General features: G+C 40.6%; 1 protein-coding gene across 1 annotated transcript in view; it reads left to right on the top strand.

Annotated features, from left to right (window-relative positions):
* RNF121 (ring finger protein 121) overlaps positions 1 to 27,591 on the top strand; it is a 658,308-nt gene that overhangs the window by 178,049 nt on the left and 452,668 nt on the right. Inside the window, exon 5 of the mRNA XM_044073037.1 lies at positions 2,377 to 2,484. Within this exon, the coding sequence (XP_043928972.1) occupies positions 2,377 to 2,484 (108 nt within the window). The remainder of the gene's footprint in view (positions 1 to 2,376; positions 2,485 to 27,591) is intronic.

The raw sequence follows: 27,591 nt of genomic DNA, 5'->3' as shown, positions 1-27,591 counted from the left end.
GTCTCTCAAGTTTTTGCTCCTGGTGTATGAAAAGAAAGGTTTCCGTGGAAAAATACTTGCCAAGAATTTATCTTGCATTAAGTACTTCCAACAATATTCTATTCACTCCACTATTTTCTTACTTTTAATGTTATAAACTGATGCAAAATATGTAGGGTCCACTAAACACTTTTTATCCATTTCATTTCTTCTGCCTGTAAAAATTGATCTGTTACTCCCCCTTTCTTTCTTTATTCCTCTTAGTTCATTCCATATTTTACTCTGGCTTCTTGTGCATCATTAGTGTCATAACCTCTTGCTAAAAGTATTTTTATGGTTTCATTCATTTCTTGTGCTAACAAAACTCTTATTACATAATTTCGAAATTCGTAACAATTCCCCATAGGGTAGAGCTTTCAGAACATAGGGTGGATGGCAACTGGTCGCCTGAAGGTGCTGACTACCGTCCGCAAGTTTTCTATGAATAATTTTACCATTCTCTTTCCCTTCTAACACAAGGTCCAGATATATAACTTTATTACTCCTCTGTGAACCATCAAAAGCTAAACCAAATGGATTTTTATGTAGTTCTGTTATGAAGTGTTCTACTTCATCCCAGCCATTTTCACACACACATATTACATCATCTATGTAATGAAAATAAAAATTAACATATTTCTTCATAAAATCTAATTTAAATAAAAAAAGTAATTTCAAAGAAAGCTATAACAAGATTAGCGTACTACGTGGTCTTCATTTATTCTACAAAGCAGTAAAGGAACCATCAGCCTAACTAGCTTGATCTGCAAGGCCATGGAACAGATTATCATGGTGGACCTTGTTAACATGGACATTGGCAACCTCCAAACACTCGATCCCACACAGTTTGTCTTTATCAAGGGGAGGTCCTGTCTGCTAAATGTGATCGACTTTGAGACAGTCACCAGAAACATGGAAGCAGGGAAGACTGTGCACACGACCTGGCCAAAGCCTTTGACACTATTCCCCACTCGGGCATAATAGATGCTCTCTCAACTAGGCATCAATCCATATGTTACCAGATGGGTAGCAAACTGGCTCACTAATAGAACCCACCTAGTCAAAATAGGGGAAGCCACCTGAAGCAGTAGACCCGTAACAAGAGGCGTACCCCAGGGTACGGTCTTGGGGCCTCTGTTATTTGGGATATACTTTTCTGAGGTGCAGACCAAAATCAGTGGGCTATGGCTGACAAAGTTTGCAGATGATTGCAAGCTGAGTGCTGTCATCACAATTCCCCTAGTGATGTGGACATCCTCCGAGGGTCTCACTCACACAAATGACTGGTGCCAGAAACATGGCCTCAATCTGAATACAAAAAAATGCATCCTCATCCCCTTTGGGGAGAGTGACACCCCACAAATTATCACATTAATAACAATGTCCTAAGCACGCAATCAGTCGTGAGGGATTTGGGCACCCAGGTTGATAGCAACCTGACTTTTGACCACCATGTTGCAAGGAAAGCCTTCTACATGACCCACCTCCATAAGTAAGGGTATCTCATCCAGGGACAAGGAGGTCATAACATCCCTGTATTCTTCCCTTATAAGGCCCATTATTGTGTACAACGCCCCTTTCGGCATGTACCTCATAAAGAACATGGAGACGCTGGAGAGACCACAGAGGTTCCTCGCCAGGAGAAGCCAGGGCCTCAAACATCTACCGTACACAGACTAAAAGCCCTATCCCTCTACTCAGTTTCATACAGACTCCTCAGAGGTGACCTCTGGCATCCAAGGCGATCACTGACCCCACCTTGATGGGACTGCTGCATAATCCGCGAGTGAAGCTCCACTCGAGCAACTCGCATGCACGGCCTCAACCTGGTCTGTGAGATCAACAGGGTTTGTTGGCGGGACAGATTTATTTCCCAGAGACTCCCCCATCTATGGAATAGACTCCCTCTCCACGTCAAGCAGAGTATCTCTTTACCCTTTTTTAAGTGCAACCTCGATAACTGGATGAGAAACGGAAAATGTACCCCTGGGATTCCACCCGTGTCCCTGCTGGACAGGGGCATCTGGTGCGGACTTGTTTCAACATGGGCTAAACTGTTGGCTAGGCTTATAAGGGCCTCAGGACCAATAGCTTAGTAACTTCCTATGATCCTGTTTTGTGACCTTTTAAGTAATGTTTTTCTACTGTAGTGCTATCATTAAGTTGGTATAAATGACTGTATCAAATACATGTTAGAGCTTTAAATATGGCATGCATTAGTAGGCATTTGTACCTATTAAAAATAACTTTGCTGTGACAGCCGTAGGGCTGTAGAGATGATGAATTTTTAGAATGTCTGCCCTTTGAGATCAGGAGGAATATAGTAACATAATGTTGACTTGTTTCTTTGCATTACAGACTCGTCTATAAATGGTTCTTGCTCATCTACAAGTTAAGCTATGCTACAGGAATTCTGGGATACATGGCCATAATGTTCACATTGTTTGGAATCAACTTTTTATTCAGGTAGGATGAAAACAGTTGGATCCGTATACAAGCTAATACTGTACTTTATAACTAAATGAGTCAAGACAGTTTATTAAATGAAAAGTATGTAACTAGGTGAGCCTTTTGAAATGAATCCTGTCACTTTTTCTGGCATGACTAAGGTAAGCTACAGCAAGTAAGTTCAAAGTAACCCGAAATAAAATATCACAGTAATGGATGATGGTTTTACACATACAAATGATGTTTATAGGACATATAAAGAGTGCAGCATTTGCAAATGTATTTTTGTATTAGCATTTGTTTACCAGTAAAGTCTGACTGGGCAGAAACAGAAGCCCCTTTTCGGGCCAGGTCATGGGAGGAAAGCTCCAAGGAACAGTGTGAACATAAAGTGAGAAATGTAAATTGCATACAGTATTTGTGGCATACGAAGATGTCTTGGTATGTGCAAAGTCAATTCATAAATTACTGACAAGTTGTACTGTTTCATATATGTAATAGAGCACAGTAGTACTGTGGGAATACAAGGCAGTGATTGCAGTTAACATCAGTCACAAGTTGGCTGATCCAGTAACATCAGCAGTAAGGAAGAAAAAGTCTTAACTTTTCATGGGAGATGGAGCTTAATAGTATTTGCAGAGTGAAAGGAATTTAGTAGCAGGATGTTTGAAAGAGTGAAATAGTTATAAATGGCAAGCAAGAGAAAATACTGTGCAGGTGAAAGTTTTAGCATTTTTAAAGTGTCTGTGGTAAGGGTGATAGTTTTTTTTAGGTAATGCCTAAAGTAGTTTTTCTAGTCCATACACATTGGCAGCTGCAGCTGTTAAGGAGATGACTCTTTACTTGGAATTTGAAAAAGTTGTATATGCTGAGTTGTCTTCAGGTCATTTGGGAAGAGGGTTCTTTGTTTTTTCTTCCATGTTGATGTAAAGTGCATTACCAAAGGTGGTGGTAGCTTGTTTTACTGCCTGTGTCTTTGGGAGTGTATGGGTCAACCAGGTGAATACTATTCTAGAGAGGAGGGAGTGTAAGGACACTTCTGGTTGATATCCAATTGTGTGCTGTTTTGAGTTAGGCGAGCTTTAAGTAGTTAGGGAGTTCTGGTCTTTTGAGTTGTTTAATGCAGTGCAATAGTGAGTTGAATTGGGTGGATTAGTGGCGCACTTTGCAGTTTTACTGTGACAGTGTTCTAACTTTGTCAGTTGTGTAGATAGGAGATTGGTGGACTTGGGTCATAATAAACTGAGGCTACCTTCTTTTTTTTTGCAGAGTCTGTTAAGAAGTGTTTTGGCCTATATGAATGTCTCAATTTTTTATGAGTTTGGTTTATTGTGTGTGTGATATGTTGGTTGAATTTTAAGTTTATTTTTGTATGATCCTAGGGAATGTAATATGAGGAACTAGCTTTATTTTGTTTTGTTAAATGGTGAAATGGAAAAGTCTGTCTCTTTCTGATTTTGGGGCAAGTAGTAGTATTGCTAGTTTAGCAGGAGCTGGAATGATTCAAGGTGGGCTTCAGTAGAAGTGAATGCCTCTTGGGTGGTTAATTCCAGCTCTGATTTACGGTTTGCAAAGTAGATTCCAATAATCATATTGGACTAGTGGTGATTGTAGGTCATTAATGAAGATGTTGAACAGCAGTGGGCCAAGATTAGACCCTTGTGGGGAGCTGTGTAGTCACTGGTAGTGGAGAGTAGTAGAAGGTTTGCCATTTAAACCCAAGACTGTGAATTAAGGGTAAGAGACGTGAACAGGTTTGGCTAAAATATCACTATATAAGCAGAAAGTGTCAGTTGCACAGAGTTAAAAGCAGACCACTCATAGGAAAATACATGTTCTGAAAACTTGTAAAGAGGGAGATTTCAGAGAATGAGTGTTAAGGATTAGGAAGAAGAATTCACAATAGTATAAGAAGATCAAAATGAATACCATGGTTTAACACATTTAGCCAGCTAGATAATGATGGGGGATGAAGTCTTCAATGTTCCCTGGCTGATTTGGATTTGACTAGTAGCCTGAGCATTGGAAGAGCTGGCAGTGAGTGTGGATGGGAATGGTCAGCAGGAGGGGGATGCAGTTTTGTTTGCAGTGCCACTGCTGTCTGGTGGAATCCAGATGGTGTAACACCAAAGAATGGATAGAAAATTATGGCACTTTAAGTTGCCAAGCAGTACGATAGTCCTGTGGTGGGCAAATCCTCTGAGTTTGTATGTATGTGTATTTTTGTGTATAACTAGATACATATGCCAAGTCCAACTTTGCAAATTCTGCTGTAGCAGGGTGCACATTGCTGACAAGGTGGTGGGTGCGTTGAAGATCTTGCCCCACCATGGGAAAGCTCTCATTCTCAGTACAGCTATGTCAGTAGGATGGAGGTGTGCAAAAGGACTGATAAGGTAGCAGGAGGAGCTGATGGTAAATGATGGAGGTGGAAAAATGGAGAGAAAAACAATATTATTCAGACTTTGTATTCACTGACAAAGCTGAAAATGGTTGGTATTGTCTCAGCATCTTCCAGCAAATCGGTGTGGATGTGAATAACTGCTAGATGGCTGCTCCAAAGTATACTAGAGTGGTGACAGTGATGCATGTGAGAAGTTTCTTAATCTGATGCAACTGTTAGGATTTCATATCCAGCAGTCTCCAGCTTGCAATCTCTGCTTTCTTGCAGTGTGTGTGTTGCAGGGTGCCACCTCCTGCCTGCACATGTCATGACATCAAGTATCATTCATGGAAGGAGTGCCTGTCATTTCTTTCCTGATGCTCAGACAGTTCAGATTTCCAGCTTTATGTTCATAATGGAAAAATCTTTGTGCTTGATGGCCTAGAAAGTAGACAGCGTAGTACAAAACCATGACTGGAGAGAGCTCATTGTTTCTGCTTCTTAGGGGAAGGTCGTTCTATTGAGCAGGACCAGAAGTGCTAACATTTTTGACTCATTCCCATCTATAGAATTTCTATTTTGTGGAAATGTTGCCTATAGTGTCTCTGAACCTTGCCTGCAGCACATGTACATACTGCATTACTAATTTCAGTACAGTGCCTTTGTGTTAATTCCTACAGATACAGAATCATGGTCTTTAACTAGCTTGTTAGGAGGAACCCCTTCCCATAAAAATATACATTTACTAATATAGTAATTGCCTTCATTTGATTGATCTGCCATGAAATGGATCAGCTTATAAACTATTTGGCTGAACTGTTAATGTAAGACTGCAGTATAAAACATTTTGTTTTTTGGCTGCTGTTGTAAAACACTACATTCGCAACATCGGTTTTGCAGCCATGATTTGTAAGCTGTCCTCCAGTTCCAACAATCACAGAATTAAAAAGTTATCCTGCTACCTAGTGTAATTCTGTGTTTACCAGTATTTTCACAACTGAGAACTGGAAAAGGACCTGTGAATTAGCACAGAGCTGCAGGAGAGGATAGTTTTCAGCATGAACTGGAGCAGTCTGCATGGATCAGCACACCATGGCAAAAGGAGCCAACATATAGAGCAGCACATGAGATTTCTGGTAGTAGGAGACTGCTTAGAAACTACCAGGCAAAGTACAGCTTGCATGCTGGCTTATTTTAGTGCTGTCTGGGTGCCTCAACTTTTTTTTTCAAGAGTGGGCTGTGTAATAAGGTGCAGGAGACAGAAGTGGTGATGGGTTGCACTTCAGTGTAGTGCCCACAGATTAAAATCTACATGGCTTTTGATGTGGGAAGTTTGATACAGTATTTCCTGTATCTTTATAATTTATGAAATTTGCTAGTTGACACAGCAATTTGTATTCTCCACGGGGGACTTTTAAACGCCCCCTGAACCCTTGCATGTATTAAATAGAGTTAATGAATAGGATCCCCATTATGTATTGGTTTAATAAAAATGTTTCTGTATATAAAGGAGACTGTTGCCATGTATAGCGTATTTCCCACTTAAAGTCGCAAGCAGCTAGAGAAAAGGAGATTGCAATTCCTTGGATACTGGCTGTCATTACAAAACTAAACAGTTTGTAGAGGTATGGATTTCCGTGAGGGAGCAGCGATCCCTGTAGAGGTATGGATTTCCATGAGGGAGCAGCGACCCCTGATGTTTGCATCAGTAAGTATGCAAAACAAATTAAATTATAGTCCTATTTGTGCTGTGTAACAAATAACCCATCTCAGCACCAATACCTATGGATTAGTTAAAGCAGATGTCTTTTTTTTCTTTTTCTTTTTGTACCCTGTTTTTCATGGATTCTTAAAGTAATAGATGAGAGCATATTGTTTGTGTACTAGACTTTCATTGATTTAAACATTTCCTGTTTAGAAGGTGCTGTGCAGTATAAAAATTACGTTAATGTAAATGTTTGTTGATACACAAGTTTTTGCTTGGGCTTATGTTTGGCTGTGCATCTTTGATGGCCATGTGTATGCAGACTTGGGGGCAGGATGGCATGGTCTGATGCTGTTCATCCTATGATGTGGCACAGTTTTGCATAACCAGGATGATATATGGGATGGAATATAAGCTAGGAGTCTGAGTAATGTTAATGTTGGATAACAGTTTGAAAGTAGGCTAGCAGAGGAAGTTTGAACAGTCATGGTAGTAGTTTTTTTTTTTTTTTTTTAGTATAAAGGAATATCTATCAACTATTCAGATGTTTGCCTCATATTTTCAGTCTGTTCCTCCTGAAATTTGTGGTTTTCTGGCAAATCAGTGATTTGATTCACTAAATAATGACAGATATTTGCATTTCAGATTTCATTCATATCATTCAGGAAATGCATGGTAACGGAAAAGCTTTTAGTTTAGCAACTTTGTAAGAGTAATATTTGCAATTTGTCCCTTATTTATGGGGCATTTGCCCCCCCCCCCATTATTTTGGCTGTCTAGCTAAGAGGTTGAGAGGTATATGCAGGGGTACTAGTAATTTCAGACAAATATGATAATTTTATTTGTATGGAGAAGCTTTCTGTTTCAGTACCACTAAAGGAAGGTAACTCCAGATGTATTTATAGAAGAATGAGGTTGCTGACTGTTCACTTTTGGTGGTAAATTTTCCGAGAGGAATCTTGGTAGCAGAGGCCTCCTTGTGCCAGCATTAAAAATGGCAGAAGCCTGTTTTGTTTGCCCTTTAGGTTGCTTGGCTGCTTGAGTGCCCAGTGAAAAGTAGCGTATGCTGAAAACACAGCTTTCTGTTTGGGTGCTTCAATAGTAGTCATTTGAAGGGAAAATAGGACCAAACCTAGCATGGAGAAATTTGCTGGGTTCAATGACTAACTGCAGGGCTGCACTTTAGTGGTATTGACTAAGCTGTAAAGTGATCCACAGGAAGCTACTTGGCCTTTTGCAACAACTCTTCATTTGTAGCTGCCTGTTTGCAGGCAGATCCAGATAACTTGAACTTGCAGGGCAATGTGTGTGTTAGTTACCTGTTGACCTACAGTGTCATCCTGGTTATGTCTGCATTCTTGACTGTAATTGAGATCTGATTTATTGCTAGCCTGAGGGTATGTGTTTCGCTTTGGCTTGGCCAACAAAGACCTTGTTCATTTAGAAATCCCTGCATTATTCTGTTACATTTCACTGATAAAACAATGTTCATATTTGGTGGCACCTAGCCACCATCAGACCCCTTTGGTGATCTGGTAGTAGTCATTCAGGGTTTTGCAGTACCTTATTCTTTGGGAAGCTAGGTTTGTACTAAAAGTCCATGTTATTGCTACCTAATCCCCTTTGTGATTTGGTTTTGGTAGGCGTCATCTGCAATGCACTGTGTCATTCACATCTCTAATGAGGTACTTGCTTGCGTTTTGCAAGTTTCATGCTGTTATAAAGTGTTGCTGTAACTAGATTAATATGGGCAGTCTAGTGTTACATACTGTTATATTTTCTTTGTGTGTAACTGGCCAAGAAGTTTGCATCAGTAGATTGGTAATGAGATAAACAAGCGGTCACAATTACATATGTGAAATTCCACCAACATCCCGAAATATTTACATGTTTTGCTTCATCATAAAATTATGAATTACTGCTGCTTCTGAATTAAAATGGGCATGCCAGTGTTTACTGGGAACTGTTATTGGACTGCTTGTTGAATGGCCAGTCATTAATTGGGAAAGGAATATGATGTATGACTTTTTATGTTGAATGCTGGATCTTGCATAAATGTAGGTCCAGAATAACTGTTGACATTGTTACACAAGATGTAGTGCTCTTCAGTAGTCAGTGGTGTATTGTTCTGCTGTTGGAGCTACATTGTGGCTTGGGGGCCCCATGGATAAAAAGTGACGTCAGCAGGGAAAGTAGCACATCATTTTTTTATGTTTGTAATGGAGGATTCCTCTTCCCTTAACTCTCACAGAAAAGTCTGCTTTTTAATAAGGCATATGGGGGAGTTAAAGGGGGTCCACAGCCCCCCTTTAAAATGGAATTGACCAAAACACTCAACACAATCAGTCAGGAAGTTACAGTGCAATGACTGTGGCTGTTAAAATGTGCTACTTAAATGCACTGGTCGGGTCCAGTATTTTGCATTTAACACTACATGACCTAAATGGGGGAAGCAAAGGCACACAGACTGAAATTGGTCTCTACCTAGTTATGAATATCTACTGTATTATAGTATTTAAATTAATGTGAAAGCGACAATGATATGCAGTTTTGGGGGGCATTAAAATTCATGGTTGTATGTAGCAGATTACCTTTGTAGTACTGCCTGGTGCCCTTCTTGTCAGGAGTTCTGATTTTAGCCAGAACATCATTAATTTAAGTAGTAAATCAGAGCACTGGTATGATCTCAGTTTGTATTATCTGATGAAGGCATAGCCGAAAGCACATCCTGTTTGTGAGGATTTGCATCCTGTTGTATTTTATTTTATGTTCATGTTTCACTGTTGCAGTCATCACATATGGCTTATCTGCCTGCAGGTAGCCCTTAGTCAGCCTGAATACCAGAGTCTTGGGATTTCTGCGTCTGATGCTGTCGCTTCTTCCATGACGTCAGGTTGTCAGGGGTAGAAAACATGCAGCCGACGCCTTTACATCAGATTTTCTTGCCGTGCGGTGCCCGAAGCAGAAGCAGTTCGCAAGTGCCAGTCTGCCGCCTCCTGAAATTTTCGTTTTTCCAGTTTCAGACCTGAAGTCTTCTAAAAGATAAGTACTCCATTGGGGATCCTTTTTCCTTGCTCTAACCGATGTCAGAAAAAAATTAATAATTGTCTTGCTTGTGGAAAGCAAATACCTCACAGAGATTTTCATTCTTACTCCAAACACACTAACGAAAGCAGTAGCAGTTCACAAACACATACCAACACTTTAACCAGTATTTTCTTCTTTATTACGATCTAGTACCTCGGCCTTTCGCCTTCAAAGGATCATAAACACAGTGTGCTACCAACAGTATTTATACACATAGAGTAATGTTGATTAGCACAAACTTCACATATTGGTTAAATTAATTAACTAATTAATCAATCAAGTCTTAAGATAATCACACAGTTTTTTAAGGTGCCTTAAAGTGATATATATTGCAGTTCTAAGCCCTAAAGGGAATACATGCATATAAAGTATTATATTTCAAAGTGCACACAATGTATAATATAATATCAAAAAATAAGTAGATAAATAAATAAATCTACCTAATCTACAACATTTTATTGAGGTAATAATGCCTACAATACTATTATTATTAATTATATTGTATCATTAATAATTTAAATACTTAACTCCAAATTCAATCCATAAGGCTTCAGTGTGTTCTATTTCAAAATCATTCTAGTTTCTAATTCATGTAGTCTTTGAATGTAAATTTTCCCACTTTCAGAACAAAATGGTTTACCCAAAATGCAAAACCTCAAACTATTTGGGCAACCATCATGTTTTTCAAGAAAATGCTTGGCCTCAGGACTAATTTCATTATGGTTTTTAATATCTTTTAGAAGTTCCAAAATGCGGATTCGAACCATCCTTTTAGTTTGCCCTATGTACCATATATTGACACAAGAACAACCCAAAATGTACACTACCCCTACAGATTTACAACTAAAGCGATATTTAGGACAAAATGTAACACCATTAATTTTAGTAATGTTACTGACCTTCATACAAAGGCTACAGTTACCACACGGATAAGTACCTAATGGAAGACTTCCTCTCTCATCACCTCTTATAGAGAAATTATAATTTAATAGCTCCTTCAAATTTTTCCCTTTCTTGTAAGAAAAAGTTTTCATTCTTACTGCTGCACCTGTTTAGGCCCAGACCATGACGTCCCTCATTGTCTGTTTTGTGCCTTGTTCAACACCTGAACTATTCGTCGTCGAGCAATTTTTGTAGCTAAATTCTTTCACTCTCTATCTCCATACTCAAATGGCTTCGATAAGCCATCCGACTACCGATCTTCCGAAAAAACGTAAAGCTAAAGGCAGAGACAGACCACATATGTCCAAAACTGCCGACGACACTACCATTAAGCTAGTCACCAGTCCACCGGTACTCTGTGAGGAGATTTTGCAGCCCCTGATACCCGCTTCTACAGATTCGCAGGCTTCTACTGAGACCCTTTCGGAGTTCGGTATGCCACGAGATGCTTCGACTATGGAACCTGTGGTTGTCTCTACCTTGGATGGGTCCAGAGCCACTGTGCAGGCACCGGCTTCTGAGGGTGTATTCAGGCCTTCTGATTTTCAAATTAAACCGACGACTTCGTTCCAAACCAAAAATACAGAATTTCTTGGGCCTAAAGTTCGCACTATGCCTAGGAAACAGACTACCAAAGCGCATTCTCAGGCCCACATGCCACAAAAACAAATGCTTAGAATAGCTGAAGACTTCATTACTTTAATTAGGGGAAGTCAGCCTTCCCCCTCAGAAAGACCAAGCACTGATTTTCCTTCTGTTTCTTCTGATCAAGAATCTGATGTCTCTGATCCTTCTGATTACCAGCACATACCCTTATCTACCTATGAGGATTCTGATGCAGAGGATTCCATTCCCTCTGCTTCCCCTCCAGAAGATTTTTCTTTTTGTGAAACCCTGCATACCCTTAGAGAGCATTTCTGCTGGGAGAGCCAGGACTACTCTCAGTCCAAAAAAGAGATTCAGGGAATTTTTAAACTTGCCTCTGCACAGACCTCTAGCTATCCTCCTGTTCTGGAAATTGTAGATGATGTCTTCTTGGAATCCAGCCTTACCCCTGATACGAAGCTCCTAGGAAACCTGACAGGTACTACAGAGTACCTGACTCCCACAACTTCCTTTTTAAGAATCCTACTGCAGATCCAGAGACAATTTCCCAGGGACCTACAGGCATTAAGGCCACAACTGCCAAAAATCATGCCCATTCGGACAGGGATTCTAGGGCTTTATACAGATGGGGTAAAGTTATACACCTGTGCTACTCTTGCCATTAGGGCTTTAAATTGCCAGTTTCATTTGTTAAAGCACCAGCAGCATATTATGGAGCTAATTAAACAGAAAATGATGTTGATAATAATAATCTATGAACCTATGATTCCTGACTGTGCAGAACACAAAGATTTACAAGAGTTAATGTATTCTGCTAACCAAGTTGGTAAACATACTTTGCAATGTGGGTTTGATGCTTTAGAAGCATCTTGCAGGGCTGCTGTCACTGGGTCTGTTCTCAGAAGGCATGCTTGGCTTAAGGAACAAAACTTGCCAGATCATATCAAAGCAAAATTATTAGGCGCACCTTTAAACCAAGAGCGTCTTTTTGGCAATAAAGCTGAAGTCGTCCTCAAAAGGATGGAGGAGAAAGCTAAATCTATGCAAACTGTTTAAGATTTTTTACAAGTACAGCCACCTAGATTCAATAGGCATTGGCCTTCAAAAAACTGGTCTTTTCCAGTCCATTCTAGGCCTTCAGTCGAAGCCCAGGGGCAGCAGACCACCAAGACTTCAGTCTCAGATTATGCACAGGTCTAAGCAATGGAGTGCTCCCATGTCCAAAACAGGGAGTAGTAAGCTGCCATCCTATGGTAAAATTGAAGAATGACTTACCCTTAACTCTTCCAAGCCTTGTCCAAGTACTTGCACCTTTAGGAGGGAAAATTGCCCTGCATGCCAAAAACTGGGAATGCATTACCCAAGACAGATGGGTCTTAAAACATTGTTTCCCAGGGATACAGATTCCATTTCTACTCCCTCCCAACCCTAAGCGGATGGCCAGACCTCCCCCCAAACCAGTGGGCAGAGGCCCAAAAGCAAGTACTTTCTCTTCTCAGTATCAAGGCTATTCAATCTGTCCCAGCAGAACAAAGGGGGCAAGGCTTTTATTCCAGACTGTTTCTGGTTCCCAGAAAAGAAAACTCTGTCTCCTATCCTGGAACTGTCTATTCTCAACACCTTTCTGGGGGTTCCAAAATTCAAAATGCTAACACTCTGCTTCCTATGCTAGCCAAGGACTCCTGGCACGTCCACATAAGGGAATCTTGCAGGAATTACCTATGCTTCAGAGCAGGCTCCATGCACTATCAGTTCTACTGCACTCAGGGTATTCACAAAGTGCCTAGCTCCAGCCATTGCATATTGCAGGCAGAGAGGAATTCAGATTTACCCATACTTGGACAGTTGCCTGATTTAGATGGACAGTTAGGACTTGCTACTACAGCACCTGGCATTTGTAAAGGGACTTTTAATGTCACTGGGGTACACCATCAATGAAAAGAAATCACAGATGGTACCCAGGCAACATATTGTATTCCTGGGAGCAAGCATGAACACAACTTCCCAGATGGCATTCCTCACTCCAGAGAAACAAATTTATTTGGCAAACTACTTCAGTCTAATGGTCACCAAAACCTGGCTATCTGCAAGGAAAATACAGCAGGCCCTAGGGTTCATGGCCTCTTGCATTCTACTAATTCCATATGCAAGACTGCATATGAGGAAACTTCAATGGTACCTAAAAAGTCTATGGTATCAACATTCTCAGGACCTGGAAACAATGATTCCTCTCATTCCTTGCCTAAGGACAGAGTTCATTTGGTGAGCAGAGGCCTGTAACCACAACAAGGGACTCCCCTTCACTATACCCCCTGCCGCTCAAACCCTAACAGACACATCAGAGTATGCATGGGGGCTCACATGGCAGGGCAGTGTATTCAGGGCAAGTGGAGCGAAAAGCAGATGCACCTGCATATCAATCAAAAAGAAATGTTAGCTGTACAGAATGTTCTCACAGCCTTCAAAGGCCTTATTCTTCCAGGACAATTATTGGTAAAGACAGACAACACCACAGTTATGTGGTACAGAAACAAGCAGGGGGGAACATATTCCTACCCACTCTGCTGATTAGCCATGGCTCTGTGGTACACAGCCTTGAGCAGCCAAGTGCACCTGCAAGCTCAATTCTTGCCAGGCAAACTAAATTCACTGGCAGATGACTTAAGCAGAAATCTCATGGGCCTTCCAGAGTGGAAACTGGAACCCAAAATATTCAAGCTTTTGAGGAACAGGTGGGGGGGCACGAGAGGTGGACCATTTTTGCTTCCCCTCAAAACTATCAATTAAGCAAATATTGCACCAGAACTCTCCCCACAGCCAAGCTTGGAAAGTGGATGCCCTGTCCTTCACCTGGGAAAGCCTCTCAGTCTATGCTTTTCCCCCTCTACCCCTCTCTTGAAGGTTCTACTAAAGTTCAAACAGGACAAGCCAAGGAGAATCCTGATTGCACCAGATTGGCCAAGCCAGCACTGGTACCCTCATTTAAGCAGTCTGACAGTACTGCCACCATGGCACCTGCCTCAGACTCCTTCCCTGCTGTCCCAGCAGGCAGGTCAGATTCTGCACCCTCAACTACAGACCCTGAACCTAGCAGCCTGGCTCATCCCCTGAATTCTTCCCCAGCAACTCTCAGTAAGCAGGTTCTGGAGGTCATTCTTGAGGCAAGGAGGCCTAGTACTAGAAAATCCTATTCAGAAAAGTGGAAAAGATACTGCTCCGGGAGCCAGTCTCGGGGACTGGACACAGCTGTGCCTAACTTACCTCGTGTACTAGATTACTTAACAGAAATGCTCCACAAAGGCCTATCCTTGTCTTCAATCAAGATTCATGCCTGTGCCATCTCAGCTCAATACAATACTGAGCTACCCCTTTTCTCTCATCCTCTGGTTAAACAGTTCCTGAGAGGAGCCAACAATTTAAGACCCCCCCCAGGAGAGCTTCCACTCCTGCCTGGGACCTTAACTTTGTATTGGAAAAGCTCACCCTTCCGCCCTTAGTACCTGCTGCCACAGCAGAGTTACAATTCCTCTCATGGAAGACCGCTTTACTTCTAGCCATCACTTCAGCAAGAAGAGTGTCTAAATTGCAGGCCCTTATGGCCATGGAACCCTTCATTATCTTCCATGCGGACAGGGTTTTCGTCAGGACTAACCCATCATTTATGCCCAAGGTGGTATCCAGTGTGGCTTTGAACCAATCCATTCATCTGCCAACCTTTTTCCCCAATCCTCAAAATAAAGGGGCTAAGAATCCTGCACTCCCTGGACATGCACAGGCAGCTCAGGTTCTCCCTTGACAGGACTAAGCCTTTCAGAAAGTCTGACCAGCTGCTAGTCAACTTTGCTGCAGGGGCAGATGGTAAGGCCATTTCAAAGCAAACCATTTCTAAATGAATAGCACACTGCATCCATTTCTGCTACAAACACCATGGGAAACCTGCCCCACAGGGGATCAGAACACATTCCACTAGGGCTACATCAACCTCTATACCATTTCTCAGGGGAGTCCCTACCAGAGACATCCTGGAAGCTGCAACCTGGAGCTCTGTACACACTTTCACCAAGCATTGCCACTTGCCTATCTTTTCTAAATCCAGAGCTGGATTTGTCACAGCAGTCTTACAGGGCCTGATTGCCAGCCTTAATGCTCAACTACCTCCACCCTTCCTTAGCTTTGGGAATTAACCCAAATGTGATGACTGCAACAGTGAAACACGAAGAACATAGTACAGTTTGGTACACTTACCATAAATGTAGATGTTAGTGTATTCACGGTTTCAGTCCTGGTTACCCTCCCTCCAGCCCCGTCTTCTCTTTACTTCTACCTATCTTTTTTGTTTGACATACCTTTTATCATGTGTATTTGCTTTTTGCTGGGAGTGTTCTATACCATGTAATTGCTTCCTATTTTGGGGGCACCTGACATGTGGGGCAAAAAAAACTGATGTAATGGCATCGGCTGCATGTTTTATACCCCTGATGACCTGATGTCATGGAAGAAGCGACAGTATCCGACACAGACTGAGGGCTACCTGCAGGCAGTTAATCCAAATGTGATGACTGCAACAGTGAATACACTCTTAACATCTACATTTATGGTAAGTGTACACAACGGTTCTTTCTTTATTAAATTGTGCTGGTTTTATTTTGATTTTATCTGATGAACACGTACTCTACTCTTTGTGGTGATATTGCAGTACTTGTGTTTAATCTTACTACTTAGATAATGATGGTTTGTTAAGGGTAACCCAGTGCAGCCATCATCAGGAGATCCCTGGATGGGATTCAAAACATGTGCCAGAAAGAGGTCAAATTCTCCTAGAATGAATTCTGTCCCCAAGCTATCATTGTGAGAACTTGCATGTCACCAGTTTCCCCTTGACTAGCAAGTAGTTTTTGCTCATGGCCACCCTATGCCTTGGTGGACAGGAAGAGACCCAAGAGTGGTACACAGCAAATGGCAAGCTTCAAACAATGCATCCTCTGGTGTTTGTGACACCCACCCCACATATGTGCTGCCAAAGCCTTTACAGAGCTGATGTGCATCCATGAAGCTGTCCTTCAGTGTTTCAGCGTTAAGATACAAATTCATTGCCTAAGTTAGGATATTTCAGAACTTGCAATGATTCAAACCATGATCATATATCTTGTATTAACATCAACCACCTGTCTTAAATACCATTAAATTACCTAAATTCCTCACAAAAAGTGACAAGACATTCCACAACTGCCCTGCCTGATAACTTGAGGAGGAGTACTTGATTACTGTTTTAGATGGCAGAAGAGGCTCAAATAAACTTTCTATTGGTTGCCTTATTTTTAATGAAAGTTATGCCCAGCATTGTAACCACATCATCATTTCTTAAACATTTATATTAAAATGGTGTTACCTGGCATCAGCCTGTATACCACTGGAAATATTGATAGTTGCTTAAACCAGTCTCTGTATAAAAGATTCCTGATGGAGGAAACTTGTATTGTAAAGGTTTTCTGAGCCTTCTCCAGTTTCTTTGAGTTATGTTAAAAAATCAGCTCCACAGTTCTCCAACAGAGGTCTGATTACAGTTATAAATATGAATTAAAGTTCTGCCATTCCTGCTGGATATACATTGACCATTGCTGATTATACAGTATGATCTTATAATATTGTTTAGGTGCTCCTGAAAGGAAAGTCCAGAGTCCACTAGTATATGCAAGTCTTTAGTGCTGTTAGCTTCTGTCAGATATGGTTATTCAGTTCACCGTATTAACCAGGATTACTTTCACCAAAGTGCAAGATCATACACTTGGGTCTTAAATCTCAAACTGTACTAATCTGGCTGTTCTAGCAGTGAATTGAGATTCCTTTAAATAGCATTCTAATCAAAATGTTTGCTACATTTTCAACCCAGGATTCATTAAGCCTACCCTAAGTGTATACCAAGTGTGCACTGTTCTGAGTGAACAGAGACAACAGTCATATTTCACACCTTCCTCCTAATTTTAGTTTTCCTACTGATTTTCTTGCAACTTTAAATATTGATAGGGATTCATAAAAGGTTACCACACACTGTGTAGACTACAGGTACACTTAGTGTAATCTTTGAGTGATTAGAAAACACAAAAAATGTGGTAGGGATGTCATTGAATATGTTTAGTGTAGGCAATATTAAATCTGGCCCTCAGTCTTAATATCATCAGCAAAATAACTTGTCCATATATTGTCAGACAGGAATCTGGAAACAGTTCAACAGCAAGGGGCCCAATACAGACCTCTTGACTGCACCAAATTGTGTTTAGTAGCTGAAAGGTTATTTTTATTCTATAGTGCAGCATTTTCCATGCAACCAGTTGGCCACCTATATAACTATGCATGACTTGCCAGTTATTGCATGGCTTCTATAATTTCATTGTATTTGTACTGTATTAAAGGCCTTGGCAAAATCCAGACAAATTACATCAGCTGTAAGGCCCATATTCAGGGCATTTGTGATGTTATAAAAACAAATCAAGTTTGTTAAACAGGACAGCCACCAAAGAGCACTTTAAAAGTCACTGATCCTGCCACTGCACTCTCCCTCTAAACATCCCCTACCTCTCATACCTTAATCTACTTTCTGCCCTTAACTCACTCTTCTCACTAGCTCTCTCTAGTCTTCCTTGACTACTCTTTCTGCTGTCTTCTAAAATCTATTAAGCAAATTGCCTCAGAGAAACATTCTTTTGCAATTGTCTTGCCTTATTGCAACTACATTGATAAAAATGGGTTTTTCTAACCACTTACCCCAAAAACTATACTCATCTTAATGACATTTCTTTTTAAACATCTTAAAATACTTGTTATACTCCTGATTATTGACACTGTATAACATTGTATTGCTACTTAATGCCTTGTAGTAATCTTGTAACATTGCTGTTTAATGCTAACTTATAATGAAAATTGTATAATATGTTGGAGCTTTTCTCCCTGGGCCTCCACTGAAAAAGGGCTCTTCAGCTTAGTCGGATAATCCTGGTCAACAAATGTAAAATTAAATATAATAATAAATCACTCCTGTTTATATCCAAGACTTGATATATCACTGATGTGAGTAGGGGTGTCTCAAATCATTTTCCTGGTATACTTGTTTGTCCACGTTACATACATGCATATGTGGCGTAACAGTTGTAGCTAAGGATTTTTTTCTACAGCCCCAGCATGACTTGATGGCCCATGTTAAAATGGGGGGGGATCTGATGGGTCTTTACATTTCAGCAGGGCACACAGGGCAGGCCGCAGCACTGGATAACAGACAGGTGATCAAAATTTGGTGGGCCTTTTTTTTTTGTAGTTGTAGGAGCACACCCTTCGAGAACATGTTGTAATGTCAACATTAGAGCCCTGTGCAGACTTCTGTAGTCCCTCTACCATCTTTGGCAGGTACACCCTTGAGAGTCAGTGTCCTGTTGCTCTGTCTGCAGTGCATCTAGTGAGCACAGGCTCACCCACTCTAGCTGAGTGCCATGAGAATAGGAGTTAAAAGGCTAAGAGGGGCCCCTATTTCAGGAAAAAATGACAGTAAAACATTCCCTCTTTAAATGTCTTCCACCCAACCAGCTGCTGTTTTGGAGATGCTCACAGGCTAATGATGCCTTCTGGGAACTGACCATTGGTTCCCATTGCCTTTCCTGAAAACATCTCCTTGAGTATGTAGGGAAGGAGGAGAAAGCAACCTTGTCTCACCACACTCTTGGAGCCTGTGCTCAGGAGTGACATTTTCAGACTTGAAGCATCTGGGTATCACTCCCTCTACTTCCGAGAAGGTGGAGGCACTCTATAATCTCCCTGCTGAGTGAAGTAAGAACCTTTCTAAGCATTCTGTGTCTTGCCTGCTGTGTGATCTCTGCAGTATAGCATAGTTCCCAGGGGTTGCATCACTTAACTGCCTCAGATTCCTTATCTTGTATCAGTCAGTTATATCAGGGTGCATATCTATCCATCTGTCTTATCTCTCCAGTCCATTCCTCACTGGTGGATCAGGCACTGCAGATGCTGTAAGGCCTTCCTGATAGTGGGAACAGGCATGAGTTGGTTAAGCGTCTAAGTATGACTTTTTCAGTTTATTTCCACATTGTAGACTAATTTTTGAACTTAAGTTCCTGCAGCTGTAACAATGGTTTGTGGCATGTGCTTGAACAGGATAGCATGCTTGAAGCTCTTTGTTATTTAAGGATGAGCTTAGGCATGCCATTAGGGAAGCTTTCCTCCAAGATGAGGCAGTTTTTCTTGCAGGTACCCTGGGACTTGATGGAGGACCGTCAGTCGTGGAAGTAGGCTTTGACCACTCTGTAGGATCTCCTTCATTTCCTAGTCTCATCTAGATTTTCCAGGCTAGGTTTTGCAGGGTGATCAGGGCATCATATGTTACCTCCCTTGGATTTGCCAGCCAAGTTATCAGGGATGGTCACTCCACCAACCAAGCAATAGTAGCCTTAATTACTTTACAGGATGGTATAATCAACAGGAAGTTTGAGTGTAGCCCAGCTTGTTGAGCAGTTTCAAAGGATAGGAGGTGACTTATTAACATGATTAAGGATGACAACATCTTATAGCTCTTAGCTCCTCCTCAGAAAGAGTTTCATGTTGGGTTCAAGGCATCTGTCCAAAGCTGTTTGGTCAGCCCCAGACTTTACATTTCAAAGGGACTAGAGAAAGTGCCCCTCCATCATACTGAGGCCAGGGGTTTTACTCCCATTTCTTTTGGTTCTGAAGGGGATGGTGTGATTATGGTCCAGCCTGATCATGTTGACATCATTGTGTGCATTCAGTACATTACAGTCCCAAATTGTGGCACAGTCATATGGTGACTGTCCAAGGAGTCGTATTTCTGCTGTGGAGGACACTTAAATGGTGATTTTGGACAGGATGGATGTCTTCTAGTCTGTCAGTGTTTTAAATCCATACAGGTAGGGATTTCACTTTTCTTTGGACAAGCAGTATTTAGCCATTCAGTTGTACTCTGGGCAGCTTGCTAGTCATGGGAGGTCTTGTAGGAAACAAACCAGTGTGCTCCATTACCTGGATGACTGGCTGCTGGTAGCTCCATTAGTGAACTCTCTGGTAGCATTCCTGGTTTTGGCACTGTCAAATTTGCAGGCCTGGAAGTCTTCATGAACTGGGAGAAGCCCTTTCTCAGAAGCCTGATTTCATAGGATTAATGCAAAGTTGGAAACTGTCCATTTTTGGTTGTTGTTGCCTGTGGAGTGGACCCAGGAGATCATTAGTCTGAGATCCCAGATAATGGTGTAGCATAGGGGTGTAGGGGTGAGGCTGAGGGCTAAGCATTTTTATGAGATGCCTAGTGGCTACTTGAATCTTTCTTCGTGTCATACCCTTGTTGTCTGGGTTTTAGACTTTATTTTTTTTTTTTGAACAAATCAGCTAGAGCCAATGTTTACACATTGAGGGACTAACCCTGAAACAACATGCACTCTGTGATCCTTGTTCTTTCACCTAGAGGAAACTATGCACGCATTTGATGCCTAAAGTGGTGGTTTACACAACTCTTCCCCCACTAGGGGTCACTTAGTCTGTTCTGATTCCTATAACTCTGTTAATTTGTTTTTGGTCAGGTCTGTTAGCTTACCTCTCGAGTTCAACTGGGAAGGTTGAGTTTGAACTCAGTATCTTCCATCCTTGAGGTGTAAATACCTGGCATGTTTTAGGGAGGTGTGAGGAGCCCTAGACAGGCATGGGGAGAACAATGCAAACTGTACAGTGTGACCAGAGGTAAGGTTCAAACCCAGTACCTTGTCTGTGAGGCAAAGACCTTAATCATTTTATCAACCATGTAGCCTGATAAACCAGCATTCTATTTGTGGGCCTTCCCTTTATTAAGCAGAATCTGTATGTGGTTTTGTTAATGGACGTTCTGCTGGTAGGGTGGAAAGACTGAATTAGCTGCACATTGAGAAGGGGGATGCATTTTAGCTAGCTGGAGCTATGGCCAGCATTTCTTACCCTCAGAATGTTGGAGGCTGAGCTTGAGACCAAAGCCCTGTCTGTGCTCTGATTTTATTACTAGTCAGTGATGTGATGCATAAACAAGCAAAGTGGTATACATCTGTATCCCCCTTTACAAAAAGGTGATATGTCTATGTCTGAGCATTGGATATGCATCACCCTTGCAGCTGCTTCCTAGGAGAAGTGAACTTACTGGTATATTCCCTGAGATGCATTTCCAATCCTGCCCTGGAGATGGGAACTGTGGTTTCCTTTTGTAGTCACAGTGAGTGATAGAGGTAGGTTTCCCTGAAAATCAACATTCCTAGGTAAGTACTAGAGAATCTGTCTGAAGACCACTCTAATAGTCTATATTCAAAAGTTCCATCAAGTCTCTAGGAAGGTAGTACAAGATAGACCTGTGGAGAATTTGAGGCTGCACATCCAGCTGTCTAGATTTACTTTGAAGGTGGCAAGGATGCCACAGATCCCTTCACTGAGGACTGTATAAGAAACTGAGTATACAGAGAGGCTGCCAGTCTGTCCTGATAATTAAGGCTACTGATGGTTTTTATTAGGAGCCTTCTGAGGTTTTTCAAATTGAGTTCTATAGTTAAATAAATGCATGCCAAAAGGGGGCATTACATTCAGTAATGAGTTTGAGATATGAGCAAAGGAGTATTAAGACCACTTTGGATCTAGAGGAGATGCCTTTGGAAATTAGATGAGCCAGATAGGCTTTCCTAGCTACTGTGATGACATAATTCCTTACCTTTTGACTATCAGTAGGAGTGCTTGTATGACAATATTTGATTGGAGTTGTCTCTCTCCTATATGGTATGGGAACTATTTTGTTTAGCAAAATTAACCATGCCACACGTGGTGATGTCAAATACAGTTACACATTTAGGTGTGAAGATGTGATGAACAATAATCTCATGTTGGAGTAGTTGTGAATCAGTCAAAGTTCAAATGATAACTCTAAGTTTACAGTCACCTGTAAACTTGGATAACCATGGGCCAGAAGTGTAGGCCTGAAGGCCTGAGAAATAGATGGCAGATAGGAGAGGGCCTAACACCAAACCCTGTGGTACATCATTGGTAACTTTTTTGCTTTCAGGTATGGCACCTGCAACTCTAACCACACAGCATTTGTCAGAAAGCCCTTTAGCTGCCCACCACATGATAGAATGATTTATATTCAAATTTACAAATATGTAAGAAATGCATGGAGAAGTAGTATCAAAGGCTTGTTCCTGGCTCAGATATGCTGCATGTGTACTGCTTAACCAGTATCCACTACTTCAGTGACTTTTTCAAAGAAATGAAGGTGAGTAAAGAGGTAGGACTTTCCTTCGATAAAGCTGAATTGATGAGGGCACAAGGTTAACTGATTGTCATGGTTTAGATTAATGGAATCTGAGATATGTCCCATAGTTTTACATATGAGATCAGTGAAACTAATGTGTCTTTAGTTACCAAGGTATGTATTTTGGCCACCCATGTACAGTGACATTACAGTAGTGGTTTTCCATGCTTAAGAGCCCCTTGGAGAGGCATACATTATATAGTTTAAATAGGAGTTCAGCTAGCTCATATTTGGCACTTGATATTAGGCAACCTGGTATGTTATGTGGGCCCATGGATGAGATGGTGGTAGCTTTTGAGAGTTCTGTCAGGGCTTGTCTTACAGTAGTTAAAGGGTTTGCTGTTACTGGGAAATCTGTGGAACAGTGATACATGTGGGTGGAGTAAAATTTGCAGTAAATTTGTCAGCAAGGTTATTAGCTATTTCCTTTGGGTCAAAGTGGGCATAATTATTGTGCTCGGTCTCTGAACATTGTTGCGTTAATTCTTTTATTTTGCTATAGCTAAAAAAAAAATTTGTAGTTAGCTTTTGTGTTGGTGACTATTTTAAATTCCTATGCAGCTTAGAGCTGTGTAATGGTTACCTTAAGCTCCTTACTAGTTTGCTCGAGTCTGCTCTTAAGGTAAGTAGAATGAGACTTCTGTTACTTTTATTTTTTTTTACATTTGGAATGGATAGGGACTTATTTAAGTTAGGAGCAGAAGTCTGAGGTATAGGCAGGCAGCGTCTTTAAAAATGGGATTTATTGGAGAAGGATTACAGCAGAAAGAATTAGGTCATCAAGTTACTGAAGCAAATATGCTTTAAGAAGTCCTGAAACAGCAAAGTGTTTGCAGGGGAAATGCCTCCACATTATATATATGTGTGTGTGTGTGAGAGGTGGCCATGTTTGAGGGGTATTGAGAATGATGGTTAACTAACTGTACAAAGATGTTAGCATTTGTAGTGTCAATGAAGTATTTGGCTTGCCAGCCACTGACAATGTAGGTCAGTCAGTTTATTGATTGATAGTTGAAGTTCACCAGGAAGGTGTTGGGTTTAATGAGAATTTTATCTAAGGTAATAATGATAGCTGTCATGTTCAGAAGGACGCATACATCATATTCTATAGCTAGCCATAAAGTGGTAATTAATCTTGTTTAGGGAGATTTGGACATCTAGGAGTTCATATGTGGTGTCCTAAGTCTGTTGAGGTGATATCCTTGACAAGTACAGTTGTTCAAGTAGTTCTGAAGACATGAGCACTAAGCTCAAGAACCGAGGGAGTTTCTCTTTGTTTTGAAGTCATATCTGTAACTACACACAGGCATGTGCTGGCATACAGGAGAACCTCCGGTTCGGGCATTTCTTTGTTTAGAAACTTAATACTTAATAGAGATGTTTGGTCCCTGGAAATAAACAAAGCTATTGTAGTACAAACCAAAAAGCACCCTCTACACCCAGTACACACTTAAGGGTAGCAATCAGCTCTGTTTGATGGTCTAACTTCTGTTGGGCACCTTTGTTATTTGGGCTTTAGTTATTCCATGATCAGGGTGCATAACCTTGGCATTTTTGTACATGCCCTGTTATTTAATGGTCACAATGCATACGTCTGGGATTCCTACCCACAGTGACATTGTGGAGGGCAAGACAATGGCCTAGCACTACTTTGTCAAACCGTTTCTTAAAGGTGTCCTGCATCTTGGCCACCTTTTGAAGAGCTCCACCATCTCTTGCACGTAAATTTAATGACTGAGAGGCTTACCCATTTTCAACACCTCTGAAGATCATCTCTTGGAAGGCTGTCGCCTCTGCCTGCATGATCTCAGAGCATCAGTCCCCTGTTTGTAGGTAACTTAACCTGATCATTCACAAACTGTATTCCTTAGGACAAGCCTATATTTTCTTTCAGAAGTGGTGTCATAAATGGCTTTAAACCAGCCCATTCATTGTATTACCTTTACTGAGAGTGGAAACAATATGAATAGAAAGAACCTTACGTACCAAATATGTAGTTCCAGCTCGGGTTTTACCTGAAGAAAATTAGATAGACAGCTGTGCATATCCTTTGTTCCAGGGAGTAAGCCATTTTAAATGCATTGCTGACTGCATTATATTTTGTTTTAGCATTCTAACTACTCTGTAAGAGTTCTGCTATAGAAGGCCTCTCCATTTCAGATGTAACTGTTCCATTGCTTATTTCAAACCTGTTTCTGTTGTATATGTTTGGAGAAAAAACACATTGCCATCATTTCATACCTTCAAGCATTACTGGACAGGTTTCCATTGACACTTCAGTATTATAGGATTCAGCCTCCTAAACGTTTACAATTTGGGTCTTGCTGTAGCTCTGATAGATTTAATGATGTTGGGTAGGATTCTTTTCAGCAGTTAAACATGCACAGCAGACTCCTGATATCAAATGAAAAAGATAAGTTATCTTTGAGGTTGTCATGTGCAGTGGATACATATTACCTTTCCAGTATTTCACTGTACCTTGACCTTCTCTTATGTGGCAGCTGTGGTTGGAGTCCCTTTAAGTCAAAGAAATGTACATGTATTTTTAGGTTTCATTTTTTTCCTGTCCTGCAGGTAGTACCTGGCTAGTAGCTGATCCAAAATTTGCATGCTTTTCTAACCCAGTACATCATTTTTATGTTCCCCGATATTCTACAACTTGTTTGTAATAGACTCCTAAAAGAACAATCAGAGATGAGTAAAATCCAGTGAATGTGAACAACATTCCAAAAGACAAAAATACTAAAAAAAAATGTTTTGCAGAGGGGCAAGCCCTGCTACACCTCACACTGCCTCTTGCTGTGTGACTGTGTCAGAGAGGAAACCCCAAGTAGACAGGTTGACTTTCTGCGAAAAGCCCAGCAGTCACGCATTAATGATTAACCATATGAGCATCTATAACAAGTGCTTTGTGAACATGCTTGGTTCCAATGTTTTTTGTTTATTTTTTGTTTTTTAGGTTCTGTGGGTCAGTGTTTTAAACAGTCTCATGTTCAGTATGGGAATGATTACAAAAAAAAAATCCACCAATAAATGATTAAAAACTCAATGTATGTAGCTTAGCTGTTTAAGATGTAGTTTACATTTGATGTTTAACTTGATATTCAGATGTTTGAATTACAATGAACTAATTGTGTTATGATTTATATTAAAACATTGAAGATTTTTGTTTTCAGATTGACGTTTTTATTTGTAATGAACTTTAAAAAATAAATAAAGATACAAATCAACATATGTTGGGGGGTTGGCATAATGATCGAGGTGTTTGCCTCACAAACACAAGTTACAGGGTTTGATTCTCACCTTTTGAAAGAGAAATTAATTAGGCTATAAATAGCCCATAAGGGCAGACAGCTTAGTACTTGCGTATGAGCAAATGCAATATTATGATTAAATAGTAAAAACAGAAGATAAAATGGCAGTGTATTTTGTTGCAGGTAATTGCAGTCTGACTGAAGGTATATTGGTAGAGAAATAAAGTATATTTGGTAGGTTTATTAACAAGTTAGGGTATTTTAGGTCTTGAGCATTATGATGAAGGTTTGTGTAAAATAAGTACTGTTGACACACTTAGTAGCAAGGAGAGGAGGTTATTAGTAATAAGGCAGGCCCTCTCGGGTAAGAAAAAAAAAAGGGTTGACAACAGAGATGGGCGACAATACCCATGCCTCTACCTCTCTTGTACAGTTGTGGCTGATAACTTTGCTGAGGTGCATTTTCAGCTGTCTGGCTGTCTACTTTTCTGGGGTCCTCTAGCACATCCCCTTTGGAGGCCACTATGGCCAAGAACACTGTTGCATCTTAATGGACCATTTGTCTAGCAGAGTCAACAGGGAATGGGGAGCTGATTATCCTATCTGAGGTCAAGGGAGCAGGGAGTTTGTACTTCTGAGGGAAGGCATTGATAGTTTGCTGTTGGAGGTCAGACCTATATGGGTTCAACTCTGCGACTTAGGGCCTGGACACTCGCAGAAAGCACACTGAGAAGATTAAATATTTCTCTTCTACTACCGTTTTTGTCAGAGGGGGAGTCAGCAATTCTAGTTAAACTTTTCTCATGGACTGTTCAAAGGCATTCAGCCTTCCTTACCTTCTCTTTCTTTTTCCACACCTACTAACAGGAAGAAAGAGATTTGTATCCGACTCTGATAATGAAGGATTGGATTATGCTTCTCTGATACCTTCTCCCACAGTCTGAAATCTGAGACTGAGAATACCTTGTCTTTGGACTTCCCAAACAAGGAAATATTTGACACCATTACAAAAATGAAAGCCTTTGCCTCCCATCTGAAAAAACTGTGCACCTCCCAGAAGATGTATTGTGAAATACTCTGTATAGACTCCCCTGAGCCTGTGGCTATCCCTACAGTTATAGGAAGTTTGGAGGATGCATTCTTGGTTGTTTCTGTGCCACTAGACCCCCAAAAAACTGACTGCTTTTATAGGGTCCAGTATACCTATAAGTACTTCATATACATGTACACCCACAGGCGTTTGTGTGTATATGTATGTGTGTGTCTGTGCAATATATTTTATACATCTCTATGTATCTATATACATGTGTGTGTGTGTGTGTGTGTGTATGTGTATGTGTGTGTATGTATGTGTATATATATATATATATATATATATATATATATATATATATATATATATATATATATATATATATATATATATATAAATGTGTGTGTATGTATGTATATATATATATATATATATATATATATATATATATATATATATATATATATATATATATGTGTATATGTGTGTGTGTGTATATATATATATATATATATATATATATATATATATATATATGTATATATATATATATATCTATATATATAATCTATAGATAGATATTTCAGGCAGCCCGATTGCCTGACAGTTCACTTGCCCGACAATTAGAAAAAGGCAAGTAAAAGGTTTGTCCCTTTCCCCACTGTAGTGCGATCCTGGAGTTAAAATATATAGCTGGGGGGGTGTGGAGGGCAAAGCCCTCTCCACCTATGCTGGTTTTAGTGAACAATAAAAAAAAAAACCAAACTGCACAATATAAAACCTGGT

The sequence above is a fragment of the Protopterus annectens genome, chromosome 5.part1 (assembly GCF_019279795.1).
Source record: "Protopterus annectens isolate FY-2018-M chromosome 5.part1, PAN1.0, whole genome shotgun sequence".
NCBI lineage: Eukaryota > Metazoa > Chordata > Ceratodontiformes > Protopteridae > Protopterus > Protopterus annectens.
Note: the sequence above shows the minus strand (reverse complement) of the source record. Positions and strands in the feature narration are given on the sequence as shown.